Source organism: Lagopus muta, chromosome 2 (assembly GCF_023343835.1).
Source record: "Lagopus muta isolate bLagMut1 chromosome 2, bLagMut1 primary, whole genome shotgun sequence".
Taxonomy (NCBI): domain Eukaryota; kingdom Metazoa; phylum Chordata; class Aves; order Galliformes; family Phasianidae; genus Lagopus; species Lagopus muta.
In genome coordinates, this window is record NC_064434.1 from 55,232,839 (window position 1) to 55,259,645 (window position 26,807).

Sequence of the window (26,807 nt, forward strand, 5' to 3'; positions counted from 1 at the left end):
TATCTTAGGAAACACATGGGTTTACATATGGTCAGGATATCTTGGAAGATGCACCGCAGCTGGAACTACATTATTGAGAGCAGCATATATTATAACCAATAATTCAGTTTTTCCAGAAAATGTCCCTTCCATCGGCAACCCATTGGATGCCTTTAACGAGTTATAGATAGAATTTTCTCCTAGACTACCTACTCAGACTTTTCTTTCTGTAGCATCAAGATTACATTTGGAGTAGAATCTCTAATGCAGGAAAAGAACCAACATGTTTTTGTGACTATCAATGCTGTTTGACAGCACAGTCATAAAGTGCAAGAACAGGGGTGACACCAGAAGTCCACTGTTGCTAATTCCACTGGAGCTACATTTACAGAGATGCATTCGTAGGAAACTCTATGAGCTTGGTTACTAGTAAATATGGCCTGATTTTGCAGTTGTGAGGATCTAGGTCAGAGGGAGCTTGTTTATTCAGTAGTACGTTTGTGCATCGGTTAGACCTTTCCCTGTATCTCTTGTCCATCCCTTCAGCAAACTGCACACACCACTGTCATGCAAGATGCAAGCATGGAAAAGCTGAAAGGAAAAGATGTGCTAAAAGCATTCTTTCAAATTGTTGCCATAATTTCTAGGTACTTATGTCCCAGTTGAGAAAACATGTACGCACATCCTCAGCTTTAAAGATGCAGTAACCCTTTGGAATTCATTGAGAACGCTCAATTACGTAATATGAGTAATGTACGTCAGATACGCATATTTCATCTGATTATTTTCTTTCTCTACTGAGTCTTCTTTACGTATTCACCAAAAAATAATGCTGACGGATGATGCAGTTGTTACTGTCACAAGGTTATTAGAAAGACAACTAGCCTTTCCATTATCCTATGTAATATGTTATTATTCTCTGCCTACATTTTCAATTAGCTGTAGCATTGTTAACCTCCCACTCCAATACCATCACTGATTATTAAACATCCAACACAAAACAGTTGCAGTGATCACTGAGCAAGAGCTTTCCTTGAGGAAATCTCTTGGCTTGACCTTGACTCAGGCTTAAATGTAAGAATTCAGGGAGGACATAAAATAAAGGAATCAGTCAGATACATCAGTCAGTAAAGTTAGACATCATAGTGGTGGCAACTTCCCTAGTCCTCCTTCAGCAAAAAATGAGAGATCAGCATCTTATTTTTATTGTTTTGTTATCATTGTTTATTAAGGTGAGCTGTCTTTAATATCTCTTATGTCTGTCATTTCCCATAAAGCCCCATAGGATGTGGGAGATTTGAAACTGAACTTTTAATTCTCCAAAGCAGGCAATGGAAAAATTACACAATCTCACTGTTTCCAATTAGTTATGGACTTCTGTTTATTCCTTTACCACAAACATTTTTGCTTAGTTAGTAGTACAAATTGTTAATCATAAAAATGTGTTATCTCGTATGTGCTAAGAATAAAAAAAGAACTCACTCCTTGCCCTACAGAAATCAAGCAATCCACGTATTTCCATTTCCAGAACCTTTTTCAAAGGAGTTTTTTGAAGTATCCGCAATAACCAGAGCATTACTGTAAACCTATTATCTGTCTTTAACATTTCCCAGTAGGTGAAATTCTCAAGGAGTGATGCTGTGTGCAGCTCAGGTAGTAACAAATAGTGCATCCTACCTTTCCTTTAGAAATTCATCTCTCTACTCTTAATACTGGCATGGTACCACAGGATGGTAGCAGGTAAAAAAAATCTCCTAGTGTGTACCTTGAGTACACATTAAAAGAATGATAAAAATAAATTAAGAATTGGTAATAAAAATATTAAATTAAAAACAATGTCAGGGTTGGGGGAAAAATTATGATGCAGAGCTTAAAGAATTTAGTATGTGCAGTCTAGAGCTAAGACATAGTAATTGTCCCCAGAGAAATACAAAATTATTTAATGAGACAGTTGCTAGCTAAGAGTCACTGTTCTTATTAATAAGAAAAAAATTAAAATAGATATCTGAAATAAGACAAATGTGCGGTAATGAATAAGAAAATTATACTAAGATTGTTAAAGCAGTGGAGGAACAGGAACAGGTCATCTTTAAAGCAGGAGGTTGTAAGCTCTGCACACCTCTGCCTGCTTATGTTTCTTCTGTCGTACTCTCCATGTCTCTCCAGCAGTTCCTTGTCCTTTCTAAACATTAGTTGTTCACATTATTGTGTTCTCCAGTGCTCCTTCTATGCTGCCCTACAACTATGCAGCACATTTTCTTCTTGATGTATAACAGCAGCATCCAGCCTTCTATAAGTTTATGCCATTGATGTTATCACCACTCGGTTCTGACCCTAGGCAAATGCCTCTCCTATTGTCTGTCTATGAATCTACAACCCCAAGGACAGAGGCAAAGACGTACTTTTCATAAGTGATTATTAATTTAAGATGATTCTGCTAATGAGTGCCATCTAAACACTCATTTTTTGTACTTTCTAAAAATCATTATCTTACGGTCTTTGAAACTGGTGCCTAATATTTGGACCACTTACTTAATGTTTGCTAATCAGTTTTGAAAAATTTTAAATAATGTACTGTATAAACAGATAATATCACTATTTTTTTCAGGTATCTTCTTGGAAAAGCCTAACTGTAAGTTGTGACACAGTGCAGTGGTATGGGTTAACTGATGGAATAGACAATTTCTACTTGTGATTAATTTGCTATGCTAACAATTTGTGCCATTTTTTGAAACATTGGCTCTCAGAAGTGCCAGGAATAATGGAATGTAACTTTTCCTTTACATTGCTCCCTCAATACATAAAGGCACAGATGCCTGCACTCTAAGGCAGCTGTCAACAAAGCTGCAGACTGGAGGTTCCAGCATCATTTACAGCACTGGCAGACAGGAGGATGTCGCTGCTGGGGAATGAAGCTTGGGGAGAGAAGCAAAAGGAAAAGGCTGGGGGGCTAGGGAGAGAATCAAGGATCTTTCTTCACCATTCTTTTTCTACAGCTTTTGTGTATTTGGCCTGATTTGTTGTGGGAGAGCTGTTGGAGACTGTATTTGGCACAGGGTGGGATAGCTCAAAGCCAAAAGGATGGTGTTATTGCCAGTTTAAACCATGGCTTTTCGTTTCTTCTTTTTTTTTCTTCCTCTTTTCCCCTCCCTTCTTTTTCTTTGAAGAAAGGAAAAGAAAAGGGAAGAAAGGGATTTGCAATGAAAACCAGAGCACTGGGTTAATGATGGCCCTGCAGGCTTCAGCGGGCTGGAAAGATACACTTCCTCTACCATCTGGCCTGCAACTCTGCTGCTGCTGCTCTTGGTACATAACTTTGGAGTGAATAAGCAAACAAGTAAAACTTTTTAAGACACACCAATTATGCAACACTAGCTATTAATCTGTCATCTTACTCCCTTCTCTTTTCTCCAGCCACAATATTCCTTTCTGCAAGTCTTTTCCAGTTCTCATGTCTACCTGTGATACATACTGCCTTGTTAGGTTTCCAGACCCAACTCCAACTCCACTTTCCTGTCCCTGACACTGCTGCTTGGTATGGACGAGGGCCAGAGCCAGTACATTCATATTTCTGTTGTCATCACTTGTGCTTCTGTGATTTGGAGTCTCATGCAAAGATTCTATCTCTATGCAAAGATTCCCTTCCAATGTGGTTGGAGTCGAGAAGGCCAAAGAGAAGTTTTAGATGAAGTGAGTTTGCTCAAGACCTACTTCAAAAACTGTCACAAAGGGCTGGGTGCATTTCTGTGTAGGAGTATGTTACGTTTTATTACTGATAGTTTTCCTCAAATGTGATGAGAAGTGTTATATTGAGGTCACATCTTCAAGTTGTGTGAACCATCACTGCACAACTCAAGTCAGAAAAGTCCAGAACTTAAAAAAGACGAAGATTTTATCTCTGGAAAGTCTTTAAGATGATGCTACAGTTGATTTTTGAGGCGGAAAACTTCATAATATAGACTATAGAATCATAGAATCATTTAGATTGGAAAAGACTTCTAACATCAACTAGTCCAACCATCAAACCATCATCACCACATCATTAAACCGTGTCCCAACCTCCCAGGCTTTCTTGTGAGCAGTGCTTATCTGGTTCCATTATGACAAAAGAGAGAAAAGGAAAGTCAATCAATCACAGCAAAAACCTCAGATGAGTTAAAGATAAGTAATCACTCGACCTAGTACAATTTCAAAGAACAAGTTCAGTAAGAATCAGATGTATTAACTTACAGTTAGACCATTAATGCCAGAAACATTTTTTACACAATTCATTTCTTTTACCCACAGATCAAAGATCCTTAAACAGACCAGAAAGCAGGAAGAAACTGCAAGTAATCTAGAGCAATTTATTTTATTTGAAATTATTTGACATTCACAGGAAAAATATATATACTTCTGGTTACATTTAAAATCACAGAATCATAGATTTGATTGAGTTGGAAGGGACCCTTAAAAGCCATCTGGTCCAACCCCCCTGCAATGAACAGTGACAGCTACTGATAGATCAGGATGCTCAGAGCCCCTCCAGCCTGAACTTGAGTGTTTCCAGGGATGGGGTGTCCACCAGCTCTCTGGGCAACCTATTTATTACATGGTTTCTTGAAAGGACAAAACTATGCAACAAGTCTATATTGTCCCTTTGGTTTCTGACTGGCTTCTTGCTTTGCACCTGTAGAACTGTAAACCATAAAGTACAACTGTACAAATGCTTCACTTCTCACTGCCTGAATGTATCCACAAGGCAGGTACCTACCCAAGTGACGCAACTACTGTTGGCATTAAATTTTCACAGCTTTAATGATATAAAACAACGTTATCGATTTAGAAAACTCAGAAGATTGCTTACTGCTACTATCAGGAGTTCTGGTTGTTAAGCACCTAAGTGTTCAGATATCCATCTGAACACGGGGCTGGGCATCTGCAAATACATTCTCTTCCAAGATTCCTGGTATTTGTTGTATGCAGTCAAGCTGGAAATGCTACCAGGATGGCCTTTCTTTCATGGTGTTCTATCACTTCTGATCTCTGTTGCAGCTGGGAGCAGGAAGTGCAGATGTGAGCAAAGATGAAAAACTGTAGCTGAAAAATAAAGTTAATGGAACTTCTTGTACATCAAAGCCAAAATAGAGCAGTTTTGGCTTAAGGTGTAATTCACTCAGTAGTATGCTGTCACCTTCTACATTTGTATTTCAGTTTATCCCTCTCTAGCAGAAACTATATTGCTTTAAAAAGCAATTGCACAACATCTGCCAATATGAAAAACCTAAAATCCCACAAGAAACTATATAAATGAGGAAAAAAAAAATCAATTTTGACACCATACATCACTGTATGAACGTGTTAATGTTGTGCTACTGTACTGTGTATTACTATTTGTTTTCTTTGTTCTTAACCCCTTTGTTCCGAGTCAGGATATCCTGACACTGAGGACACTTCAAAATAACAGTACAACAACAATGCTATAATTCTTTGGAAGCACTTCATCATTTTCAAGACAGAGCCACCTGAGAGCGTAGTGGGGACTTACAGACTGCAGTCAGAATGAGGATAGCTTCCGTAAAATGCTGGGGCAGCCAGTTTGAGGTGGGAGCATTCAGACAAGCGTGGTGCAGGGTCCCAGGACAGAGGAAACACTGTGCTGATTTTGCTGCCATTGCCATGAAGAGGAAGTGCATAATTTGCTATATGAAGGGTATTCGGTCATTTTAAACCCATTTTCTGGGACTCTTTTCTTCTCTGTTCGCAAGTTTGTTGTTCCACCTGGAGAAAAGAAAGAACATCAACTGTAACCCAGAGAAAACAAATATATGCATGGTAGGAAGTATTATAATGCCAACTAAGATCCTATTAAGTATGTTTTCTGTGATCTTACTGAAGCCTAAGTGCTGGTACAGAAGACCACCCTCGGGTCCCGTGCTGTAGGACTGGTCTATAAACTAATGGCTCAAGGCCATCAGCAACAGCCTGTTTAAAAGTGAAACAAAAGTTCTGGGCAGAGTGAAGCACCTTCGGCTCCTGGACGAGCACTTGCCGAGGCACCTGTGCCTTGGCTATGGGATGAATAATTTTCTCACTGGAGCTTGAGTGATCACTGCCACCTGGTAGTGTCCTAACGTGAACCCATTCAGGTGGAGCTTGCAGCCAAAATAACGGGGCAAATCCCCCTTACCCAAAACCCCACTTTCAGCAGCACGTTACCCTCTGGCCCGCCGAGTTCCTTTCGTTTTTTTCCCCCGGGCCGGAGCCTCGCGAACCCGCGCCCCTCCACCGGAGCTACCGCTGGGCTCAGCTCAGTGGCCGAGCCCCCACACCCCTATAGCACCGCAGCGAGTCCTGCCGGGGGGAGGTGGCGCGAGGGGGAAACCTCTCGGCAGCACCAGCCCCCGAGCACGCCAGGGACACTGCCCGCCCAGCCCCGGGCTCTCCCCCCCACCCCTACTGCCGGCAGCCGCGGCCGGAGCCCCCGCCTCCGCCCAGGGGCTCGGCGCTGCGCGGCGCCGGCATGAGCCGCGGCTCCGCGCCTGCCCGCCTGCCGCTTCGCCCCGGCTGCCGGCGCCTGGCGGCGGGCTGAGAGCGCGCAGAGGGCGGGCGAGAGCGGCGGCCGCAGCAGCGCGGCGGGAGCCGGGACCGGGCGGCGGCGGGGCGCGCCCCCTGCGCGGGGCGGCGGCGGTGGGCGGCCGGGCGCCCCCGCCTCGCTCTGGATGCCGATCGCGGCTGCTCGGGCCGGGGGGTGGCTGCGGCTTCCCGGCGGGGGGCGCGGGGCAGGATGCCGGTGCTCGAGCGCTTCTTCCCCGCGGCAGAACCGGGCAGGCGGAGGAGGACGGGGGAAGAGCCGATGCCCTTTCCCATGGGCAGCCTGCCCGGTTATCAGCAGGGGACCCTGGCCTGGGACTTGCCCGAGATGATCAAGATGGTAAAGCTCGTTTGGAAATCCAAGGGCGAGCTTCGCGGGGCGAAGCACAGAGGGGTTCTGGAGAGCGAGGATGCCCTGGGCGGCTCGGCAGGTAGGTAGGCTTCCATCGGCGCGCCGCGCGGGGCCGGGGCTGCGGGGAGTCGGCCCGGCCCGGCCCGTGGCGGAGCTGAGCCGCCGGAGAGGGGCGGGCTGGAGAGGCGCGGGCCGGGGAGCGCTGCCCGAAGGGCGTCCGGGTTTGAAAATGTGCTTTTGGCAGCTGTCGGCTCTCCCCGCTCGAAAAGGCGCACACGTAGAGTTTGAGCCCGCTTGGGAACCAGGTCCTCTCTCCTGCAATCTGTTGCCTGCTTTTACGAGCGGCGTGAGAAAAGCTCGGCGGCAAAACAGAGCGAGCGGCTCGGTGGCTTTGAGGCTGACCTCCGCCGGGCGGCCGGGCTCGGTGCCGGCTCGGCTCAGCCTGTCGGCCCGCAGACTGTCCGAGAGTTCCGCGGGACGCCGGGCCGGCCCGGAGGTGCTGCAGCCGGCCCCGAGCCCGGGGTTTCCCCGCTGCTTTTGCTGCGACCGGCGGAGCGTGTGGCCTCGCCTCCCGCGCCGCCAAACTTCGCCCCGAACTTTGAGTGTGCGCGGCGCGTTCCACATGATCTGCCCGTGCTTCCAGCGCGGCCATCTGCAGCGCGCCGTGACACCCTTATGACTTACGTGCCTTAAATCTTGCAGTAACCCTGCCCCGATCCGCTGCTGTCTTGGAGCGTGGTATGTTACCGGCTGAAGAGCACGTGCTCTTCTCTAACTCTGTAAATCTTGTATGTCAAATTTTTTCCTAACTCGGTTATGGGGTCGTATGGCACCGTATCAAATGCATTATTGAAGTCCAGATTAGACTTCTTGCCTTTTTGTTACGTAGAAATCAGTTGCTATGTTAGCATGGCACTTACTTCCAATTAGCCGATCTCAGTTTTGCCTCATGCCCTGCTACATCTTAGTTCAAAGCCTTCTACTGAAGTTGAACTCATCTGCCTACACTTGTCTCAATGCCCTGTGATGAGGCTTTTGATTCTCCTGTCACCGTACCACCTTGACTCAACAGACCACTGAAAGTCTGCAGCGTGTTTCTTCAGAATCCTGGGTTGTTATTTCTGCAGCCTAGTCACTGAACTCTTTGGTGCCTTCAGTCTTCAAAGATTATATCCTAACCTTTTCCTGCACCTTTCAGTGAGTCCTTTATCTTGCAGCATTTCCTACCAGAATAATTTAATTTCTCATGCAACGTGACCTTGCTGCTTTCAAAAGTGCTTGTGTATATGTGTGTAACTGTACCTGAATAGCACACGTGTCTGTGCATCACTTTTGGATGCCCACCAGTGCGGCCCAGTTGATCATTTTATGAGCATTATTTAGCACATTTGCAGATCAACTAAGAAATGCATGTTTCCCTTCTATTTAGAAAAAGGGAAGATACGTTCTCAAAGACTCAGAGTCCAGGGAAACTGTACAACCGGCCAACCTACCATTTGAGAATCGCTTCAATTTAAAAGAATAGTAAGATTGTTGTGGATAAAGCAAGGGGAGGTCAAATGTTCAAATTGCTCTTTAAGACTTGGAGCAGATCAGCTGGGAATGTACCGTAGCCAACCGGAGTGGTTGAGGTTTGTGTGGTAAATGGTGAGGGTTCAGAGATGGACCCTAATCAAACAGAATTTGAGAAATGCTGCATTGGTTACACCTCATGTATGAGTAATAGTGGTTTTCCAGTATGCTTGTGTTAGATCTGGTGGAATTAATTTCATTAGGTAACAAATGAGATTCGCCTTCGGATTCCTGGAGGCAACTAAAAATGTGTATGAATGTACAAAGAGAGATTATTCCACTAGCAGGATATGAATAACTTGCATTTACTCAAGTGACTATTACTCGTATCCTGTGAAGGGACAGTTCTCTCCGTGGTGCCAGATCCCATTTCATAACCTCAGTTGACTTGCAGCAGCATACATCAGAGCAGATGATGACTGTAGCCCTCAACGTTTTAAATACGAATCATCAGAGAGTTTGAGTGAACCAGACCTGGGTTGCTGGTTTTTCCTCCTCAGCAACAGTCATGCTAGTAGTTTTACCTCTTGTGGTTTCAATTTAGTCACTTGAAGTACTCTGGAGTACATGGGAAAACCAGTAAATGCTGAAATCCAGTGTGCTTAAGTAAGTGCAAAAGCAAAGAATGTAGAAATGGGGGAAAAGGAGAATCATTTGGAGGAATTGGTAGTGTGGGATGCTTGGTTTGATGTTCATGTTGTGGGTGTGAATGAAACACACATGTAACTTGCATCTTATAAAAAGGCACTACTTCAGTAGGAGATCAGGTTTTTTTTCAGGTGAAGCTAAAGCAAATAACTTCTGCCCAAGGTATTGCTGGTTAGGCAAATAAAGGTTGATTGTTCAGCAGTGGAGTTCAGAGCACTCTCCACATCAAGGGTTTTTTTATTTAAATTTGTAAGTGTTCATGTGATAACTCATGTTCAGTTATCACATGCTCATGAAACTATTTTGCTTACGGTAGAAGACGAGGAAATAGATATGGATTCTGGAAGGAAACTCTCAGGATTTCTGTCTTGCTTGATCATGTTATCAGAGAGTTTTCAATCTTAGCAAAGCAAATTCCCTTGTCCTAGCCTGAGTGATGGCACCCACCTTTGGGCTGGCTTTCTAGAAAGGAATAACCTTCTTAACTGTAGGTAGTGAAGGGGAAGGAAAGCTATATCTGGGTGTGATATCAGTTCTGTGGATGGTAATGTCCTGGTGACCCATATAACTGTAAATCATACCGCATTCCTATTTCCTGAGGTAGCTTTTACAGAGCAAAGCTGTCTGTGTTCTGGGCTCTCAAATTAAAGAACTGTATCTGGATCCTTCATCTTGTTCAAAACTTAGATTAAGACACTGAATCTCCCTGCAGAAAAGTGTTTACCGTACATGATGCAGCTTACGGTTGGAACCCAGATCTCATAGATACTGACTACCTTGGATTTCTCTCTCTCTCTTTTTTTTTTTTCTTCTTTTTTTTTTCCAAAGCAGTAACATTCACATCTTGAGCCCTCTCTTACTGCTTTTTAAAGTTGATGTCAATTAAGACTGCAGACCTTTCTCCTGCTCCTGGCCTGCTGTTGCTTAGTAACTCTTTTATTTTCTTGTTTCAATCCCCAACCAAATCAGTACAAAACCATGGTTTGGTGAGAACTCTCTTCAGCTCTGCCAAAAGCCATTTAACACATTCAGACTGGACATGCGATAGTAAGAAAGTGCAGTAATGGAACATAATTAGTTTGAAGAGCATTGGGTGGGAAATGGGTTATGATTCACTGTCGCTCTTTACAGTGTTTCAAAGATTAATTGCAATGCTATCTGCTTGAATAAAGTAACAGCATGTGTTGATATTACTAGAATTGAATTATTGCAGTAATTCTGTATGGAAACCACGTTGATGCTTTGTAGGGAAGTGCGTTTTGCTTCTGGCCTTAACTTTATCACTTTCTCATACAGTTCAGCAGATTAAACAGACCGGATCAGGGAACAGGTACACATCTGCCTCCAAGACTCTTCCTTATGAGCATTTGCAACCTCTTAGATTTACAGCTATCATCCCAGATAATTCCAGAGAGGCATTCTGTACTGTTTGAGTCTTGCACATGTGCAGGCAGCCAAGGCTTTCAGAGAAAGCACAGTGGTACTTAGAATTCTTGAGGTCCTCTGCGACACCGATCTCTGTGGGTTTTTGAAATAGCTCTGAATGTATTTTTCCACCTATCTCAGTCTGTAGATATTTTCTCAGAAATGCAGGTTCTGATTCATGCGTGCATCACACTCATCCTTAACTGATGAGTCCCTTTGCCTTGAGGAGGAAAAACAAGCAGTACGAAACATCACTCCTATTACAGTTTGCTTCTGGAAAAATCTCCAATTATTGGTGTGTCCACTTACTTCCCCTCTTCAATCAACTGTCTCCTTTCCTACTTGAGAGTTTATTAAAACGTCTCGACATTGTCTGAGCTGTGCTGCACACCAGGCCTTGCTCCTTCAGACCTTACAGCTGTATACTGAGCAGTTCTGTGACAGACGTTGGAGAGGTCAGAGTTAAATCATCTGTGTGCGTCTTCAGTGATTGCTCAAAGCACTTCCCAAAAGTTATTCATAGGACCTCTTAAGACTCAGTTCTTCCATGATAACCGAGGAAATGCGCTTCCAACTCCTTTTTCTTTTGCAGTGAACAGCTCTTAATCATGCTCTGCTTGTTAAAATAAACTTCATGCTTCCCCTTCCCGTCATTACTTGCTGAATCATATTTAATTGTGACGTCCTGAAACTCGTGCATGTTTTTATAGTACCGTTGCAATAATTAATAAGCATAAAATTATTAAGATCTGAATCATTTAATGCCAAATGGGGGCTAGCTAACTGCTTAGAAATCTCATCATTCTGTGTGGTTGCTGTTGAGCTTGTAGGTGCTACAGATGTAGATCCCAGCAATAAATGAAGCACAAAAGCTATCAAATGGCATTGTCTCGGCATCTGACCAGTTTATTCTGTTATTCCTTAGGTTGAAAACAACTTGCTTTGTGTCCAGCTGAGAGGTGCACAGCAGGCAGAAAGGTTTCTTGCTGATGTCTTTCTGAAGTTAGGTTTTCTTTTTTCTTTTCTTTTTTTTTTCTTCTTTTTCTTTTTAAAGGCTTACATTGAGTAATCCATTACCCTTAGTAGAGACAAAGAATGTGACTTTGATAGAATCAAGGCTACCTGTGGCAACCTCGATTGCTCTCTGACTGTTATGTTGAAACTCCAGTGCCTTAGAAGAGGAAATATGCTTTTTTGTATTCTTATGAAGAGCTGCTTAAATCAGTGGAACTGTGCATGGTGATCTCAGTAAGAACAGTGAAATGAGTTTGTATGCAGTATTGCTGTCACACTGTGTGTATGTAGACCGTGTGATAAAATACTTAGAAGTTGGAGCACATCCATAGGTAGTCCTTGTCCAACTTAACTTTGCAGTTTAGTGACTGAACACAGGTTAGTAACATTTGTAATTTGGAGTTATGTTTTTTCAAAATGCTTTGGTAGCTGGAGAATTTTCTTCAAAGGTCAAAAACAAAACAAGACAAAAACCTTTTGGAGACATTAAGTCATGGTCATTGTTTAAATTCTAGTCTAATTTAAGGAGCTCTTTATTTAGAATTGTCTTAAATTGCCATTTAGAATGAAATGCTGAACTGATATTAAAAGTCTTTCATTTTAATAGCAATGTAATACGTCAAAAGTAGTTGATGTTTGTCCACCAAGCTATGGATTTATTTAGGTGGTGAAAATTTTCACTGAACTATACCTCTTAGAGCCTCTTTGAGGTCTCTTTGCTACTTAATTCTTATGTAAATTTTCTGTTGTGGATTTGGCAGCATTTGGGAATATTTGGAATTAAGTGCTTGACCTGAGATAAACAGTAGAAAAGAAATAATCCAAAATTGTCAACAATTTCTGAGTAGTTTTTTGGTTTGGCCTTGTTGGCACAATTTCTGTTTGCTTTGTTGTGAATGTTGCAAAAACAAATTTTGCTTGCAGAAATACTTGGAGAAGCTCTTGGAGCAGCTGTTCAGCTAAGTACAGCCACAACAGAAAGATTACAATACATAGTTAAGGCTTCGGGATAAAGTTAGCAGATAAAATGTAACTGCTCAAGTTGGATGTTGGCCAGTGTGCCCAAGGTAGTGCTGCTGGAGTGCTAGCGAAGTGACAGAGGTTTTATTGATATGTCAACTGGAAAAAAAGAAGCAGCCTGCTGGAAACTGTAAACACAAATAAAGCAAATTCCAGACAGTTGTAAAATGGTGGAGAGATCTGTTGCTCCCAGCGAAGCTGTTCTAAGTATCAGGAGCCAAAGATGTGGCTTTATATATAAAAACAGTGTTTCAAAAGGAAAAGCTACTGAGCTATAATATAAACATGCAGTTGGGTTTTTTAATTTTGCATGCTTGTTTGTTTCATTAGAGTTAAAGCTGATGATTCTCTTTTATCTTTGCTAAATTAACTCTCAAGTGCTTGATATTATGTGAAGAATTAAACTGACAAATGGCTGCCAATAGAAAGCAGTAGTGATATTAGCCATGCCTGGCTAGTGGGGATAATTTTTCTTATTGCTTACATGTTATGAGAGAAAGATGTAAAATGCATTGTGAGAGGCTTGGTACTGCTTCTGGGAGCAAAGCATTTTATGCAACATTTGTTATTTCCGCGCTCCTTCATGCCTTGTGGACCATCATAGTTCTTAAAACTGTTTCTTGGAGACATGCACCCAACAACTTCCTGTAGCCCTGCTCTATGAAGTACAAGTTTGGCTCTCCCTGCAAACCAAGGAAACAGGTGCCTGTTTCAGTGTTTTCTCTACTGCTGTCTGTCCCAACTCACTTCCCAGAGCTCAGCCCTCAGAATATCCTAAGCCATGTTATTTGTGATCGCTAACTGATATTTAACTGCTATCACTTTTCTGAGGGGTGTCTTCATGAATAGGCAAGCTTGGTTGAATCGGAGTTGTATTGTAGGAGGCTCCCCACTGTAAGCTTTAGGTTGACTGAAAAAAGCTCTCCTGACCTCAGGCTGTTTCTTCACAGCAGTTACGCATCGCGTTCTGGGTGCATGCTGTAAAATATGCTGGTCCTTTTGTCTTCTCTTTGTCTGGGCTGGAAAGTACAAATATTTAAAAGACACCCTCTTGAGACTTCCAGCTTGAAACACACCGTGGCATTTTTAAAAAAAACTTCAAGTCCTCCTAACCTTTTTTGAAAAATGACTTTTAAGCCTGGTTAGTGATCGGATACATTACAGTAATTTCTGAAGTACTTTTTCTGTTTCTTGGTGTAAACTTGCAAACGCAAGACAAAAATGTCTCATCTCTTCATTTTTACCTCAGCTTGCAACATATACTTTCTTCTTCATTGCTACAGCTACAAACAAAGTCTGCATGACAGAGGGACTAAATCCTTTTTATTAACCTCCTGGATAAAGCATTCTTTCTGCTCTTCCATGGGCAGCTAGCTATGTTTTTCCCCCTCCCCTCCTTAAATCTCTGTAAGATTGTATAAGTTCTCTGTCTTGACCTGCCATCTGCTAGGAGAAGATGCTATGCTGCAAAATTCCTGATGCTGCGAAGCCAAACATAGTTGGCCTCAGGTGTATGTTTGTCATACACCTGAAGGATGACCTGAAGGAAGGTCAAATGTGACAAGGGCATAGCAGGTTCATGATAACATTATTGCTGCCACTTCTGTACATTTTTTCAGTAGCAATCAAGGGACTAAACCCTTTCACTGTTCTTTCAAAAGAATATCCTGAAATTCAGGTATCCTCCAAAGTTCTCTTAGCTTATGAAATCTTTGAAATTAGTTAGCAGGGGCTGTTAGTATTTCTCCACCCAGGGCACAGAGGACATGGTTCATATTTTACAGACACCAGAGAGGGCCTTTCCATGGAAGCCCATGATTTTGTCCTGTTTTGTGTACCAAGATCGTCATTGGCACATCAAGGTGAAACTGTGGAAAGTGTTTTCTTAAGTGTCTCTGTAAGGACAGGAGGCTGGAGAAACTGCTGTAAACTTCCCCAACTTTGATCCTTCCTGAAGGGGAAGCGCGTAAAGTTCTGCTTCTCTCAGGAGAGTATGAAAATCCTTTCCTGTTTCCATAGCCAGCTCTGGCTTGTACGGAGGGAATACCCTTCAAATATTGTTATCTCAGTGTTCTCCTTCTACCCCTGACCTGAGTTAAGGGCAAAATATTATCTTTAAGGCTTATTTAAAAGATTCTCTGTGCAGGTGCAGTTAAAGGTGAAGCAGCGTCCTAGAAGGTTTTGAGAACACGTTGTGCTGAGGAAGGTAGTGTTTCATTCCCAGTTTCTTAAGCACTGTCTTGAGATGGAATGTTTTATTTTCTTCTGCTGGAATTACGAGTCAGTCAGAGTAACACTAAACTAGGTACAGCACAGTAGTGTTTGAACATTGCTCTTGAACATTAGATTGTAAAGCAGGTTACTCTAAGTAGGAGGAATTGGTTTTAAGCTTGATGGAGCTATTAACCAAAATCATCGAAAATTAGTGCACTACACAATGTGCCAGGTAAATATTCAACTGAGAACAAGCAGAGTAATTGGAAAATGAAAGCAGAGAACATTTTGTAAATCATCCAAACTTTGACAGGTGCAGAAAACACCTTAAGTACACAGATCACTAGTCTGTTTATAATAGCTGCTGGCTAAGTTCTTATAGGAGGTGCTTCTCTGACAAGCTTTCCTTTAGTTAAGGTTAGCAGCAGTTGGTTTTGGGAGGTTATGTCTGCCTGTGTCTTTATTACCAGGAGATAATAAAGTTTCAGCGAAGCACCCAGGTGGTTATCCAAATAGCTGTGAGTCTCAAACTTTGCTTATCCAGACCTCTTCCAAATACTTACTGTGTGCAAAACTTAAACTGGAAATCTCGTAATGATAGGCTTTCATGGGAGATTTCTTATTTCCTGCTTCCAACTTGGGTGGATATGCTGCAGGAACAGCTGCTTTCACAGTAATTTGGCAATTGCATTTCTAATTCCGAATGGAACTGAGAAAATAAAGGGGTAGGAGAGACTGGGCTTCTGTGAAATGCCAAAAAGAGTGATTTGATCCAGCTTGGGTTTTGCATTGCAGGTTTGTGTCATTAAGAGGAGAGAGGAAAGAGGGAATTCTGTAGGTATTGTTTGCAGATTGCTTTAACTATTCAGATGATGTTCAAATGCATTAACAGCAAAAAACTGAGAAAATTGCTTGTGAGAGATGATGAACTTTATATGTACTGCACAACTAGTCTCTTACACTTGCTTTCTCTTCTTCCTGGAAGCTCTAGTGAGCATACATATCATGCTCTCTTTTGGGAACTAAAGCTAACTGAATAAATTAATCCTGGCAGTAGCTCAGGGCCTTTCTTGAACTCCAATTCAATCTGTGTAAAAGAGGTGTGTTGCTTTCTGTAACCACTGGAAAAGAGACTAAGCAGAGAAGAATTTACTGCACAGGGGAGGACTGCAGTCCTAAAATGGCAGAGGAGGGAGGCTTTTAGGTGAGGCAGTGTCAGCATACTCTTCTGAGTGAGGTCAGCTTGAACATCCTGCTTATAACCAGTAAACTTACAGATCTAAAGAAAGCAGAACAGTGAGGAACAGAGGGCACTTCCAGAAGACTCGCAAAGGGTAGGAGTTGAAAGGAGAAAAGAGGTATTTCTTTAGTGCTGTACAATGTACGTAGGACGTCACACTGTAGTTTCAGTCCAAGTTTCCTTCTTGTCAGTTTGGAATAAGGCAGTATTCACTGCTATATATCAGTGCTGGTACAATTTTATCCCCACTCTCTTTCTGTCAAGTGGTCCTGCCCTCTTATGGGAAACCGTAACAGCAGCTGTGGATCAAGGGCATGGTGACACAGATAAGCTGGTCTTGACGCAGTTGTGCATTGGCTCTCAGAGATTTTTTTTTAAGGCGCATATTGTGAGTTGTGAATTATCTGCTTTTCCTAGCCTCATGCATCTCAGCCAAAGTGACAGAAAATAGCAAGGATAGCAACTCAAGTGTGGGAGCTCATGTGGAAGACAAGTTGCAAACAGTACAGCTTAGTGTGGGCAGAGGAGTTACAGGACTACAGTAGCCTAGCTTCCTGAGTAATTAGAAAGTTTCAGTATGATAGCTTGTTTCTTCCTCAGTGCTAGCTAACTTACCATGGTAGAAGTGAAGGGGATGGTAGGACTTAACTGGCAGATGACGTACTGTGTGCAAGGTGAAGTGCAATAAATAATATATGTAGCTTAATATATGTAGCTTAAAACAGAAGTGTGCATTAAGACCCTCTTTTGTCTGTGGATAAAATAAGAGAATCAGGAGGAAGGGATATTTCTGTCTTAAGTAGAATGAGATGTGTTGAGCAGCAGGTTCCCTGTGTGTGCTTCTGCCTGGCTTACCCGCTTGCTGTACTCAGGAGAAAGATGTGGCCTTTAACAAGATTTCACAGATCTTTGATAGGACCTGGCTGCTTGGTTGTTCACTGATGATTAGGTCTGAAGTACTGGTTCATTAAGATACAAGTCTGACTGTAAGTGTCTGAGAAGCCACCCAATTAATGTCAAACAAATGTTTTAGCCACTTGCAGAATCCAGCGTTCTGGTTTTCTGATTTGTAAGAAGATATCTGTAAAATATCATCATATAATGAAGGTGTGTAGCTATTAAATCATAATTATATTAAAAATGTGTAATTCAGAACCAAGTTATAACTTTTAACTCTGCAAACTCATTTAATTTCCCAGTGGAATAGCATTAGAATAGATCTTTCCTTCCTCCTTTGCCAGCAATGTACATCATTAAACATGTACTTAGTAGCTGGCAAAACAGACTGAAAGTTAAACTAACTTCGCTAATAATGAGCTGGAATTCTCATAATGAAAATGCAAGGTACCTTATTTAAATGTTGGCCCCTTGACAAAATCTTCAACACAAGCCTCACAAGACTGTCACTAATCTTCTTTGTAGGTGCCCTGTAGCCAAAAATGTGCTGATGTCTGGCTTTGCACAGACTGGAGACCTGGGAGATTATATGTTTTGAATAGGATCAAATGACCATAAGGGGAAAGTACACTATACTTAGCTGTCTTGTCACACAGACAGAAAAGTGTTTTGCATATGACCTTGTTAAGAGCATGAGTTAAGAGCACCACTACAAAGTAGAGGCAGGGATACTGAAGCTACTTAGATTGTTGTTGAGAATCTGTTTTTCCTGGTCATCTGCTTACATTTTTGTTTTTTTTCTCTGTACTCTCATTTTGGCTTAGTGATTTCAAATTTCATGCTGACTCTAAATCAGATGGAAACATGAGGGTGAGAAAATGTAAGACAGCTCAATGCAGTTTCATGATCCAGTTCTCTTCCATGTTGGAAAGGCACAGCACCAGTTTGTTACAGGATTTCTTTTTCACTGTCACTGTCAAGTCCTGCTTTTTGGATTGCAGTTATTTGTTCTCCTTTCCTACTGCAAAGTCTGCCCTGACATATTCCTCAGCTGCCGTGCCTTTGAGCATCTTTCCAAATTACTGTGACCAGGCTAACTACTTCACCACAAATTAGTTCTCTTCTGTTGCTGTGCACACCTCTGTCTCCAACTTAACTGATTCCCACACTCACAGTCTTATTTGCCTCTTCTGTTTTAGATATCCTCTTAAATCCCCTCCTGCAGTTTCTATCTCTGCACAGAAGATTTTCACTGATCATCCTTTCAACAGAGAACTGACATCCTTTACACCACTACCACCCACCTCTTTGTTACGGACAGAATTTTATTTACTCCTCCTTTCCTTTACTGAAGGTGGCACATGGTGCTGAAGACTGTCCTGTTGGAGTCTGCAGGCAGCTAATCTCCCTCACAAACACAGCTTTCATTGTCTTCATGTCAATGGCTGCTTGTGAATTGCCCCAGAAATATCTGGTCACTAGCTCAAGTCTATACGACTCATATTTTTGTCCAGGTATCACCCAACACCTTCTCCTAGTTAGGGCAGACTAAGTTATTGAAATGATTGTTACCAAGCAGAGTCAATCATGCTACCAACCAGCAACTGTTTCAATTATGTGTCTCTGCCAGGAGGAGTGTGTTTCTGCCCTGGAGCTCCTCTTTCACCTTTGTCCCAAAGGAGAAAGTAGGTACCTAAACTTAATTTTCTGTGAAAAACGTGTTATATTATGCATCCTGAACATTGCAGCCATCAAAACCACATGGCCTGTAGGAATCAGCAGCTTTCCCAGTGAACTGTTGAGGTGCTGCCAGTAGAAGCTTTTTCAACTCATTTATTGTTGATCAAAAGTTCTGCTCCTATTCCCAGAAACATATTTTTTATCACGAGAAGAGCCTCAGCCTCTTGTGAGCAAGCACAAGTAGGAAACAACAGCAAGACTTTATATCTGTCCTGTGTTGATCTTTCATTTTGAGGCTGATAGTGTAACACAGAGCTGTTTCAGCTACACGCAGAGGCAGAAGTGGAAGGAGCAGAGATTGAATGATATGAAGCAGCATGATAGGAAAGAGAAAAGCGTGTAAAAACATAAATGCCAGACAGATGTTTTTTGGGGGGAGTGCAGCTGATCCATAGGAAATCAGAACAGTTGGATGGCTGTTTTAAAGTCTTTTAAAGGGGGAAATCAGCAGTGCTACCAGACTGGGTAGATGAGAAAACAAAAATAAGCAGCACTGGGATGAAGAAAGAATGGCTTCTTATGTATTACCTATGTGGTGCTAAAGGGCATCACAAATCTACATAGCCCATTTTACTTGAGTGCTGTATAAATAAAAAAATTCTTTGGAAACAAGGCTGTATACCTCCACTCTAAGCTCTCATCCTTGAGGATGACATAAGAGAAGTTTAAGGCTTGATACAGTTGAATAGGTCTGTGGATTTTTGAAGGGGGAGGAGAGCAGTATATTCTGAATTTGTTTTGGACAAATTTATGATATAAATGGGGGTTGGTGGAATATGGTCAGTGTACTGGAGACAACATTGCAAAAAGAGGTGACATTTTGTCCTTTGGGGACAGCAGTACTGTCTTTTTAATTGGGGGTGAAAAAAATTAAAACTGTTTCTACTGTTGGTTCTCTCCTGTTATCAAATGTAAAATCTGCAAACACAGAAGTTACAATGGAAACAGGGAATTGCTGGGCAAATATTTAATTTTGCTGTCTCTGTTTACAGGATGTTTTCACAAATGAAGATACACAGGGAAATCAGGGGGGAAAAAAAGGGGAAAAAAAAAAAAAAAAAAAAAAAAAAAAAGAGCTGCCCACTAGCTTCTGTTCCAGAGACTGGAGAGGTTTATCTTCCTACCTACTTTGGGTGAAAAGCTATACATGATAGCATGGCCAGCTGCATGAGGCAAGAAGAAAGGAGTCAAGCTGGCTGAGCCACAGAGTGCGATTATTCTGAATCACCAGTGACAGGCCCTGAAAATGCAACCTACGAACTGTTATCAAGAGAGCTCTTTTTCAAAAGGCAACCTCTGGTGCTTGAAAAGATGGCTGGGAGAAGAGGGAGGTAGGTGGGTGACCACTGCAGTTTTCTTTGCTACTCTGCTATAAGATGCAGAGTGGGGGAGGAAACTTCTACTTCCTTTTCAGCTGCTGAAGGCATGAACTGGTTTACAGGAAAGGTGCTAGGTTTTTTGGGGGGTGGAGAACAAAGACTCTGTGTGTAACTTAATGCCTTGCTGGGGAAGTCAGCTAGCATTTACAGCTCTTAGATGCCAGTGTGCAACAGATCAGAAATGCTTGGAGCGTCTGCCGTCAAATACACACAAACCACTTTAAGGAAGCATGAATTATGGATGAGGCACTCAAGAGCTGCTCAGGGCTAGGAGTGTTGACATGTCACAGGTGATCAGTGCATCGGTGGTCTGGTGGAGCTTTTTTGCTATGTGGCAAGGGCTTATGTCTCCTGGGCTGCAGGAAGACAGAAAGATTGAAAGCAGACCTGCAGCTCTGGCTCGAGCTGCACAGCGCATCTAGGATAGGTTGCATAGGGCTGATCAGGGCTGCAAACAGGGAATCAAAAGGATCAGTCTTCTCTCCATGGCAATGCAGATTTCTTTGTACAACTGAGTTAAGCAACTTCAGGAAGGAGAGATTTTGAGCTGTGGCAGCTCGCCAGGAGCTAATAAGAACTTGAACTAGGGCCCAAGCCTTAAATGCACTTTATTTGGGCTCAGGGTGGCAGCTGTTCTTAGTGCTATAATTCAACAGGAAAAAGCTTATAATCTTGTCTCCAAGTTTCCAGCTTTGAAACTTAGAGAGACTTCATCCTCATGAAAAGATGGAGGCTATCTCCCTTCATTCTCAACTGCCATCAGTGTGCTCCCTGAGTCTACTAGTGAGGCAAAAACAGTTTGGCCCATCATATCCTATGAAGTTCCCTTCTATAACCATCCCAGGGAATGTGGGTACAGATGCACAATGACTTTGGAAACCACCATCTTTGTTTCAAGTTACTGCCCCACAAGTTCATTAGCCTGGCTAAAATGTTTGTTTTGTTTTGTGTTGAGGGAGACATTCCCCTAACGTACCAGAGCTGTAGGGATGAGGCCTTCTATAGAACAGCAGGTATGTCATAAAGTAGTAAGCACTTTGAGTGCAATCACCTCGTCTTCTTCTGCCCTCAGAAGACAGCTTTGTACTCCCAGTTTGGTGACTGCCTTCTTGCTATTGAAAGCAATGGCCTGTTAGAAAGACTGCTACAGGCATGACTGTAGTCACAGAACAGGTTGGGCCTCGTATTTTGTAGCTGCCTCAACCCAGAAACCTCAGTTTCCCAGATTGGCAAGTCGAACAGAAGGGAACGTTTTTCACCATATCTGACCCCATTTTGGCTGCTTGAGGCCCAGTAAATCTTAAAGTAAAGCCAAACTTGTGGTTAAGAATCACTCAGCTGAAGCTCTGATCCTTCCTTTTAAAGACTTAATTTACTGATTTATAGCAGTAAAGCAAATAGCTTTCATTTATTTATTTTTAATTTTCCTTTTCAAACTTTTAAAACAAGGAAGAGTAAAATGACAGTTGACCAGAAGTTGAGTTCTCAGATAATACAGTGCAAAAATCAGCTTTGACTTGTTAGTGAAGGAATTAATGATAGGCACAAATTTATATGTATGTCTTATTCAATTAACAGAATACTTAAATTACCTCTAGCCTGCTGTTCTGGAATCAGTGATGTTACTAGAGATGCTCGTTATTCTAGAAGACAAGTTCAGAAAAAAATGATCAGAGTTTAAGATAATTGTTCCCTTTCTGTTTATCCTGATGATAATTAAAATCTTTGAAAGCTTTCTCCTTTTTAGCACTCCATCCAGGAAGGCCCACTCTGCTCCACTTGTGCTTGCAAATGAGGCACAGAGAGGAGCAGAGCCTGCTGGGGCCTCTTGGAGTTTCATGAGGAAACAAGGCATGATTAGAAAGTGGAAAAAGGAGAGACTGGGAACTTTTATGTGTCAGGGAAAAGAGATGAGAGTTTTAGAAACTGTATGCAGAACAAAAAGAAAGGTTTAAACTTTTGAACATCTAGCTTCTGTTCTTAGGCACGATAGAAAGAGGAACTAATTGAGCAATATAACTTCTTATTGGAGGTGGCTTTGGCAAGATTAGTTATAAAAGATTACAAACAAAACAATGAGGGTTTTTTTTCCTCTGTAGGGAAGGGATGTAAAGAAATATGAAATAGGCATTATAATACAGACACAAGCATTTGAAATGCACATATGTATAATGTCCTCTTCTGTACCTTTTACCTTCTTTCTGACTTGTGAGCTCATAAAACTTGTCCACAAGTGTGGTGAAGAAGGAAGGAAAACCTCAGCACTTAGGGCAGGCAAGAACTTCACTGTGACTTCTGTGTCAGCGTTTTTTTGGGTATTTTAAATCAGTGGGGTCTTGTTCCTGAAATGTTGATAAACTGTGTCAGGCAGAAAATCTGAATCAATGATAATCTTATAGCTAAGGATAATATCTAGAGTAAATAGTGCTCCTCATCCCATACAGTTCATATTGCTGTAAAACCTAATTGTGGATATTGTTTTGTTGCACAAGTCATATACCCATGCCCTACTGTGCCAGCCACTGCGCAGGTGGAAATTTAAAAAATAAAAATAATAAAAAATAAAGAAGTTTTAGGTTCCAGAAAACTGAGAAGAAAATCTAAATAAACAGATGTAATCAATGGATGTGTTTCGGACTGTTTTCAAATAACTGCCATGATTTGTAACAGTAACTGCCCTTCTCAGCAGCAAGTAGTTGTAGAACTAGATTTTAAAGAAAGACTGAAGGAAACCAAATTGCTGGACTGCCACAAATATCCTGCTCTGTTCCTGTACAAGAACATAAATCAACAACTATTAATAATAAGAAGAAAGTTTTATTAACTGCTGGAAAAATTATTTCTTTCAAAATTTCGCAGTAAAATTAAAATGACTTAATTCCCAAACTTTCTTTCAAAAAAGGCATTTTTTCAAGCTATTGGAAGTTGGCCACTATGTGTGTCTGTAACACATTAGGCACTGTTTTTCAAAACACCTTGTGGACTGTTAATTGGGGTTTACATAATACCGCAAAATTGCAGACATTCCTTTGAAATAAATAGGAATGAAAACTGCTTTTCTGGGATAGGAGAAAAAGGAATTTTTTATTTTTAACAAAAAGCCCAAACAAAAATCCTTTGTTCGAATATGTCATAATAATTGTTTGTTTTTGTTTCCTGAAGAAATTAGAATCATTTGAGGAAAACTTTCTAAGCAATGTTGAGTTACACAAGTTCAAGGGGGCCTTGTACATACAGTACTACTGTTCAGGCCAAGAGGTAAACAATTATGAAATGCTTTTGAAATGCAGAGTTGGTGAGGCTTTTCAAGGTTATGTATTTTGTCACTGAACATAACAGTAAGTTGCTGAGAGCAGGCGTGAGTGATACTTATGCACAGATGTGCAAATTAAAAAGTTATGAAATCTAATAGCTCAGGGTCTAGATTCCAAGTTGTAACACTCTGTTGTAAATCTGACTTACCCTATAGGGACTGGAGCAGGATGAACTTATTATTTATTTATTTTGAAATTAGAGCAATGCGCTTGCTTGGTCAAAATTCAGACCTTAGTCTGCTGTTCACCTGGTGAGTTTATGTGTATCTAAGGTGCGTCCCCCTGGCTGATTTAAGGCTGTTCTGGGTTTGGGCCTGCAGGTCATTTAGGGTAGAAATGGTTAGAAACATGGCTGGCACAGAAAAGCATTAGATTCCATTTTTTCCTTCTGTCCCTTCTAACCATTGATCACTCTCAGCTGTGAATCCTTTTAATGGCCCCAAATTTTCAAAATGTAAGCCCAAGCAAGCTGGTTTTGTTGTTTCCTAAGTGTCAAGTAACTTGGTGTGACAGGACAGCAGTAGTGATTCTTAGGTAGGAAAAAGCTAGCATTAAAACATTGCTGGAGAGAAAGAAATGAACTCAAATAATGCTCTCTACTAAAGTTCCACCCAAAAAGCCGCTCGCAGCCTTTAAACTCCGTTTTTAGCCCACCAAGCAATCCAGGTGGGGTCTTTGCAGTAGTCTAGTTCCTTTTGTTTCCTCTCATCTTCACCATCCTGCTTTGAACTTGGTCTGTTCAGAGCCTCCTGTGTCTCCTTTGTTTTTTTTGCAAGCCATATCAGTGATGTCACTTGCTGGCTACATGAGAGAACCATAGTATCATAGAATCACCAAGGTTGGAAAATAGCCACGGGATCACCCAGTCCAACCATCCACTCATCACCGAGAGAGTGAGTCCTATCCAATGAACTTGCTTTCCTGAAATTCTGAAAATGTGTTTGTAGCATCTTATGATGCTTTGGTGATGTACTCAGCCTGAAAGCCCCAGTATTTATTTCCAAATCTGCTTCACTTGACTGTGCGATTTTGTGTTAAATAAAGAAAGGGAAGTTTGTAGGCAAGCAGACTCTAACAGAATTGGAAATATGAGTTGCATTTACCAAGAAGAACAATCTCTTATGGTGAGAAGTGTGGAACAGCAAGTAATGTTCAAGCTTGGAGAACAGAGAGGTGTAGGGGAAATAATTTTTTGCTTTGATTGTCAGGATTGACAGTACTTTGCTTTATATCTAATAAATACCTGATGCTTCTTGTGAAGCCTTGGTATTTCAGGTTTTTTGTAAAGAAGGCTTTAAATGAAAGGTACACATCCTTCAAGTTAATCAATTACACACCAAAATAAGGAGAGAAAATTACCTTTTGTTATATCTGAAGCGCAGAAGGAGGCGACAAGGACAGATTAGCAGAGTTTTGTTCAGCAGTGCCTGTGTATGAAATAAACAGTTTTTGACAGGAAGATTACAAAAACTGAAATCAGTGAGAGAATCTGTTGCTAAATGATAAGCATGATTTTTTGTTGTTGTTGTTTTGTTTACCTACCATTTTCCTTCCGCTTAAATGGAGATACATTCCAGGATTGCAGAGATTTTAATTGTCTATGATTTTGAAAATTTTTCACCTGCGCAGTAAATGTATGTTTCATTTAGCCTGAATGGAGAATGCAGATGATAAATATGCTGAATATCCAAGCCTCCCATGCCCTCTCGCAGGAGACCTGAGATTGCACTTTATCACTGCTGCTGTGCTGTGGGGCTCACGCACAAAGAAGGCAGGCAGCACAAAGCAGGTACAAGAGTGTCCAATGCTGTGCTTTCTTAACCTTGTACACCTCGCTTGATAAGGGAGACAGGTGGACAAAGGAAATGCAGAAGGCCAGAAGTGGTTGAGAGGAAAAATTCCTCTTATTGTGAGGTTTTCTCACTGAGCTACTGAACTTCTTTAAAAAAAAGAAGAGAGGGTTCACAGATATCTACAAAGCATAGCATTTACTTTAGGTTAAAAATAAGAATAGTAAAAAACATCTCCCCAGAAAAGCACAGCACACACCTATCCCTGCAGCAGATGAAAAACTAATGATCCTCTCCGTAGAGAGGTTGAGTTCTTGTAAGTTAAGATGGAAATCACAGAAAATATTCATATAAGAACTTAAGCTTTTCTTTCTTACAGTTATGTCTTATTTTCTGTCATCCTGGTATGACAGTATTAAGAATTAAATATGTAATAAAAATATTTAGGATATAATGTACTTTTTATTCATTCACTTATTCTTTCCATAGAAATGTATCTGTGCAGAATTACAGATAGCGCAGATGATAACGATTGCAATTAACTAGAGATTGTGCAAGTATAATGCCAAGTATATCATCACGTTTTTTGAAACTACTACTTCTATTGATTCATCTTAGAATGCCAGAAAAAAATCTGGAAAAGCAGAGCCAACATAATTGTTTGTTATCTGTATTTGCAACATTTTTATTACAATGCAGTTTCCTGTTGCAGATGCACCCATGGTTCAGAAATACTGTGATCTTGTGTTTCTTATTTCAGATTCAGTTCTTAGAAATTGCAGGAGGGACCCCACCAAGCAGATAAACCACATTGAGAATAGTGTCTTCTGAAGCATGGAAGAAGGTCTTTTTTTGTGGCTTTTTTTGCTAGTGGTTTGCTAGTGGTTTACTCACCTATCTCAAAGGGGGCGACGAATTGTAGTGCAGGAGCTAGCAGGGCTTATCGAAAGAGCTTTAAACTAGCTACGACAGGAGAATGGGACAAAACAGACCTCACGTGAGATAAGCCCAGGGGAATGGTTCTTGAGCTGGGGTTGAGGCAGATGACTTGGCTGAAGTGAGTTGACCTAGTTGCTATTACTGAAACATGGTGGGACCATTCCCATGACTGGAGTGCTGTGGTGGATGGCTGCAAGCCATCAGAAGGGATAGATGAGGAAGGAAAGGTGGTAGTGTAGACCTTTATATTAAAGACTGATGTTAAAGAGCATGGGGTTGGGAATGATAAAGTTGAGTGTCTGTGGGTGAGGATCAGGGGGAAGGTCTGTAGGGGCGACATCTTGGTTAGGGTCTGTTATAGACCACCTAATCAGGATGAAGAAATGGATGAGGCGTTCTATGAGCAGCTTACAGAAGTCGTGCAATCACCAGCACTTGTTCTTGTGGAAAACTTCAATTTCCCTGATATATATGTTGGAAACATAATACAGTGCAGAGGAAGCAGTCTAAGAGGTTTCTAGAGTGTGTGGAAGATAGCTTCCTTATGCAGCTGGTAGGAGAGCCTACCAGGGGTGATGCTCTGCTAGACATGCTCTTCACTAACAGAGGAGGACTGGTGGGAGATGTGAAGGTTGGGAACTGTCTTGGGCAGAGCAACCATGAAACTGCAGAATTCTCTATTCTTGGAAATGTTAGAAGGGTGACTAGCAA

General features: G+C 41.7%; 1 protein-coding gene and 1 long non-coding RNA gene across 5 annotated transcripts in view; one reads left to right on the forward strand and one right to left on the reverse strand.

Annotated features, from left to right (window-relative positions):
• Nucleotides 1-26,807, forward strand: part of PDE7B (phosphodiesterase 7B) — a 166,077-nt gene that overhangs the window by 76,331 nt on the left and 62,939 nt on the right. Inside the window, exon 1 of one of the 2 annotated variants that reach the window (XM_048934713.1) lies at nucleotides 6,657-6,983. The exons of the other annotated variant lie outside the window; for it this stretch is intronic. Within the exon in view, the coding sequence (XP_048790670.1) occupies nucleotides 6,746-6,983 (238 nt within the window). The 5' untranslated portion in view covers nucleotides 6,657-6,745. Of the gene's footprint in view, nucleotides 1-6,656; nucleotides 6,984-26,807 lie in introns of those variants that run through there. 2 annotated transcript variants of the gene reach the window in all.
• On the reverse strand, nucleotides 1,738-9,869 carry LOC125688577 (uncharacterized). 3 transcript variants are annotated; one of them, XR_007374795.1, is made up of 3 exons: nucleotides 7,307-9,869; nucleotides 5,507-5,739; nucleotides 1,738-5,058 (listed from the first exon to the last, which is right to left on the reverse strand). It is a non-coding gene; the product is annotated as an uncharacterized LOC125688577 (long non-coding RNA). The 3 variants fall into 3 exon arrangements; XR_007374796.1 differs by lacking the exon at nucleotides 7,307-9,869 and adding an exon at nucleotides 6,149-6,402; XR_007374794.1 differs by lacking the exon at nucleotides 7,307-9,869 and adding an exon at nucleotides 6,178-6,400.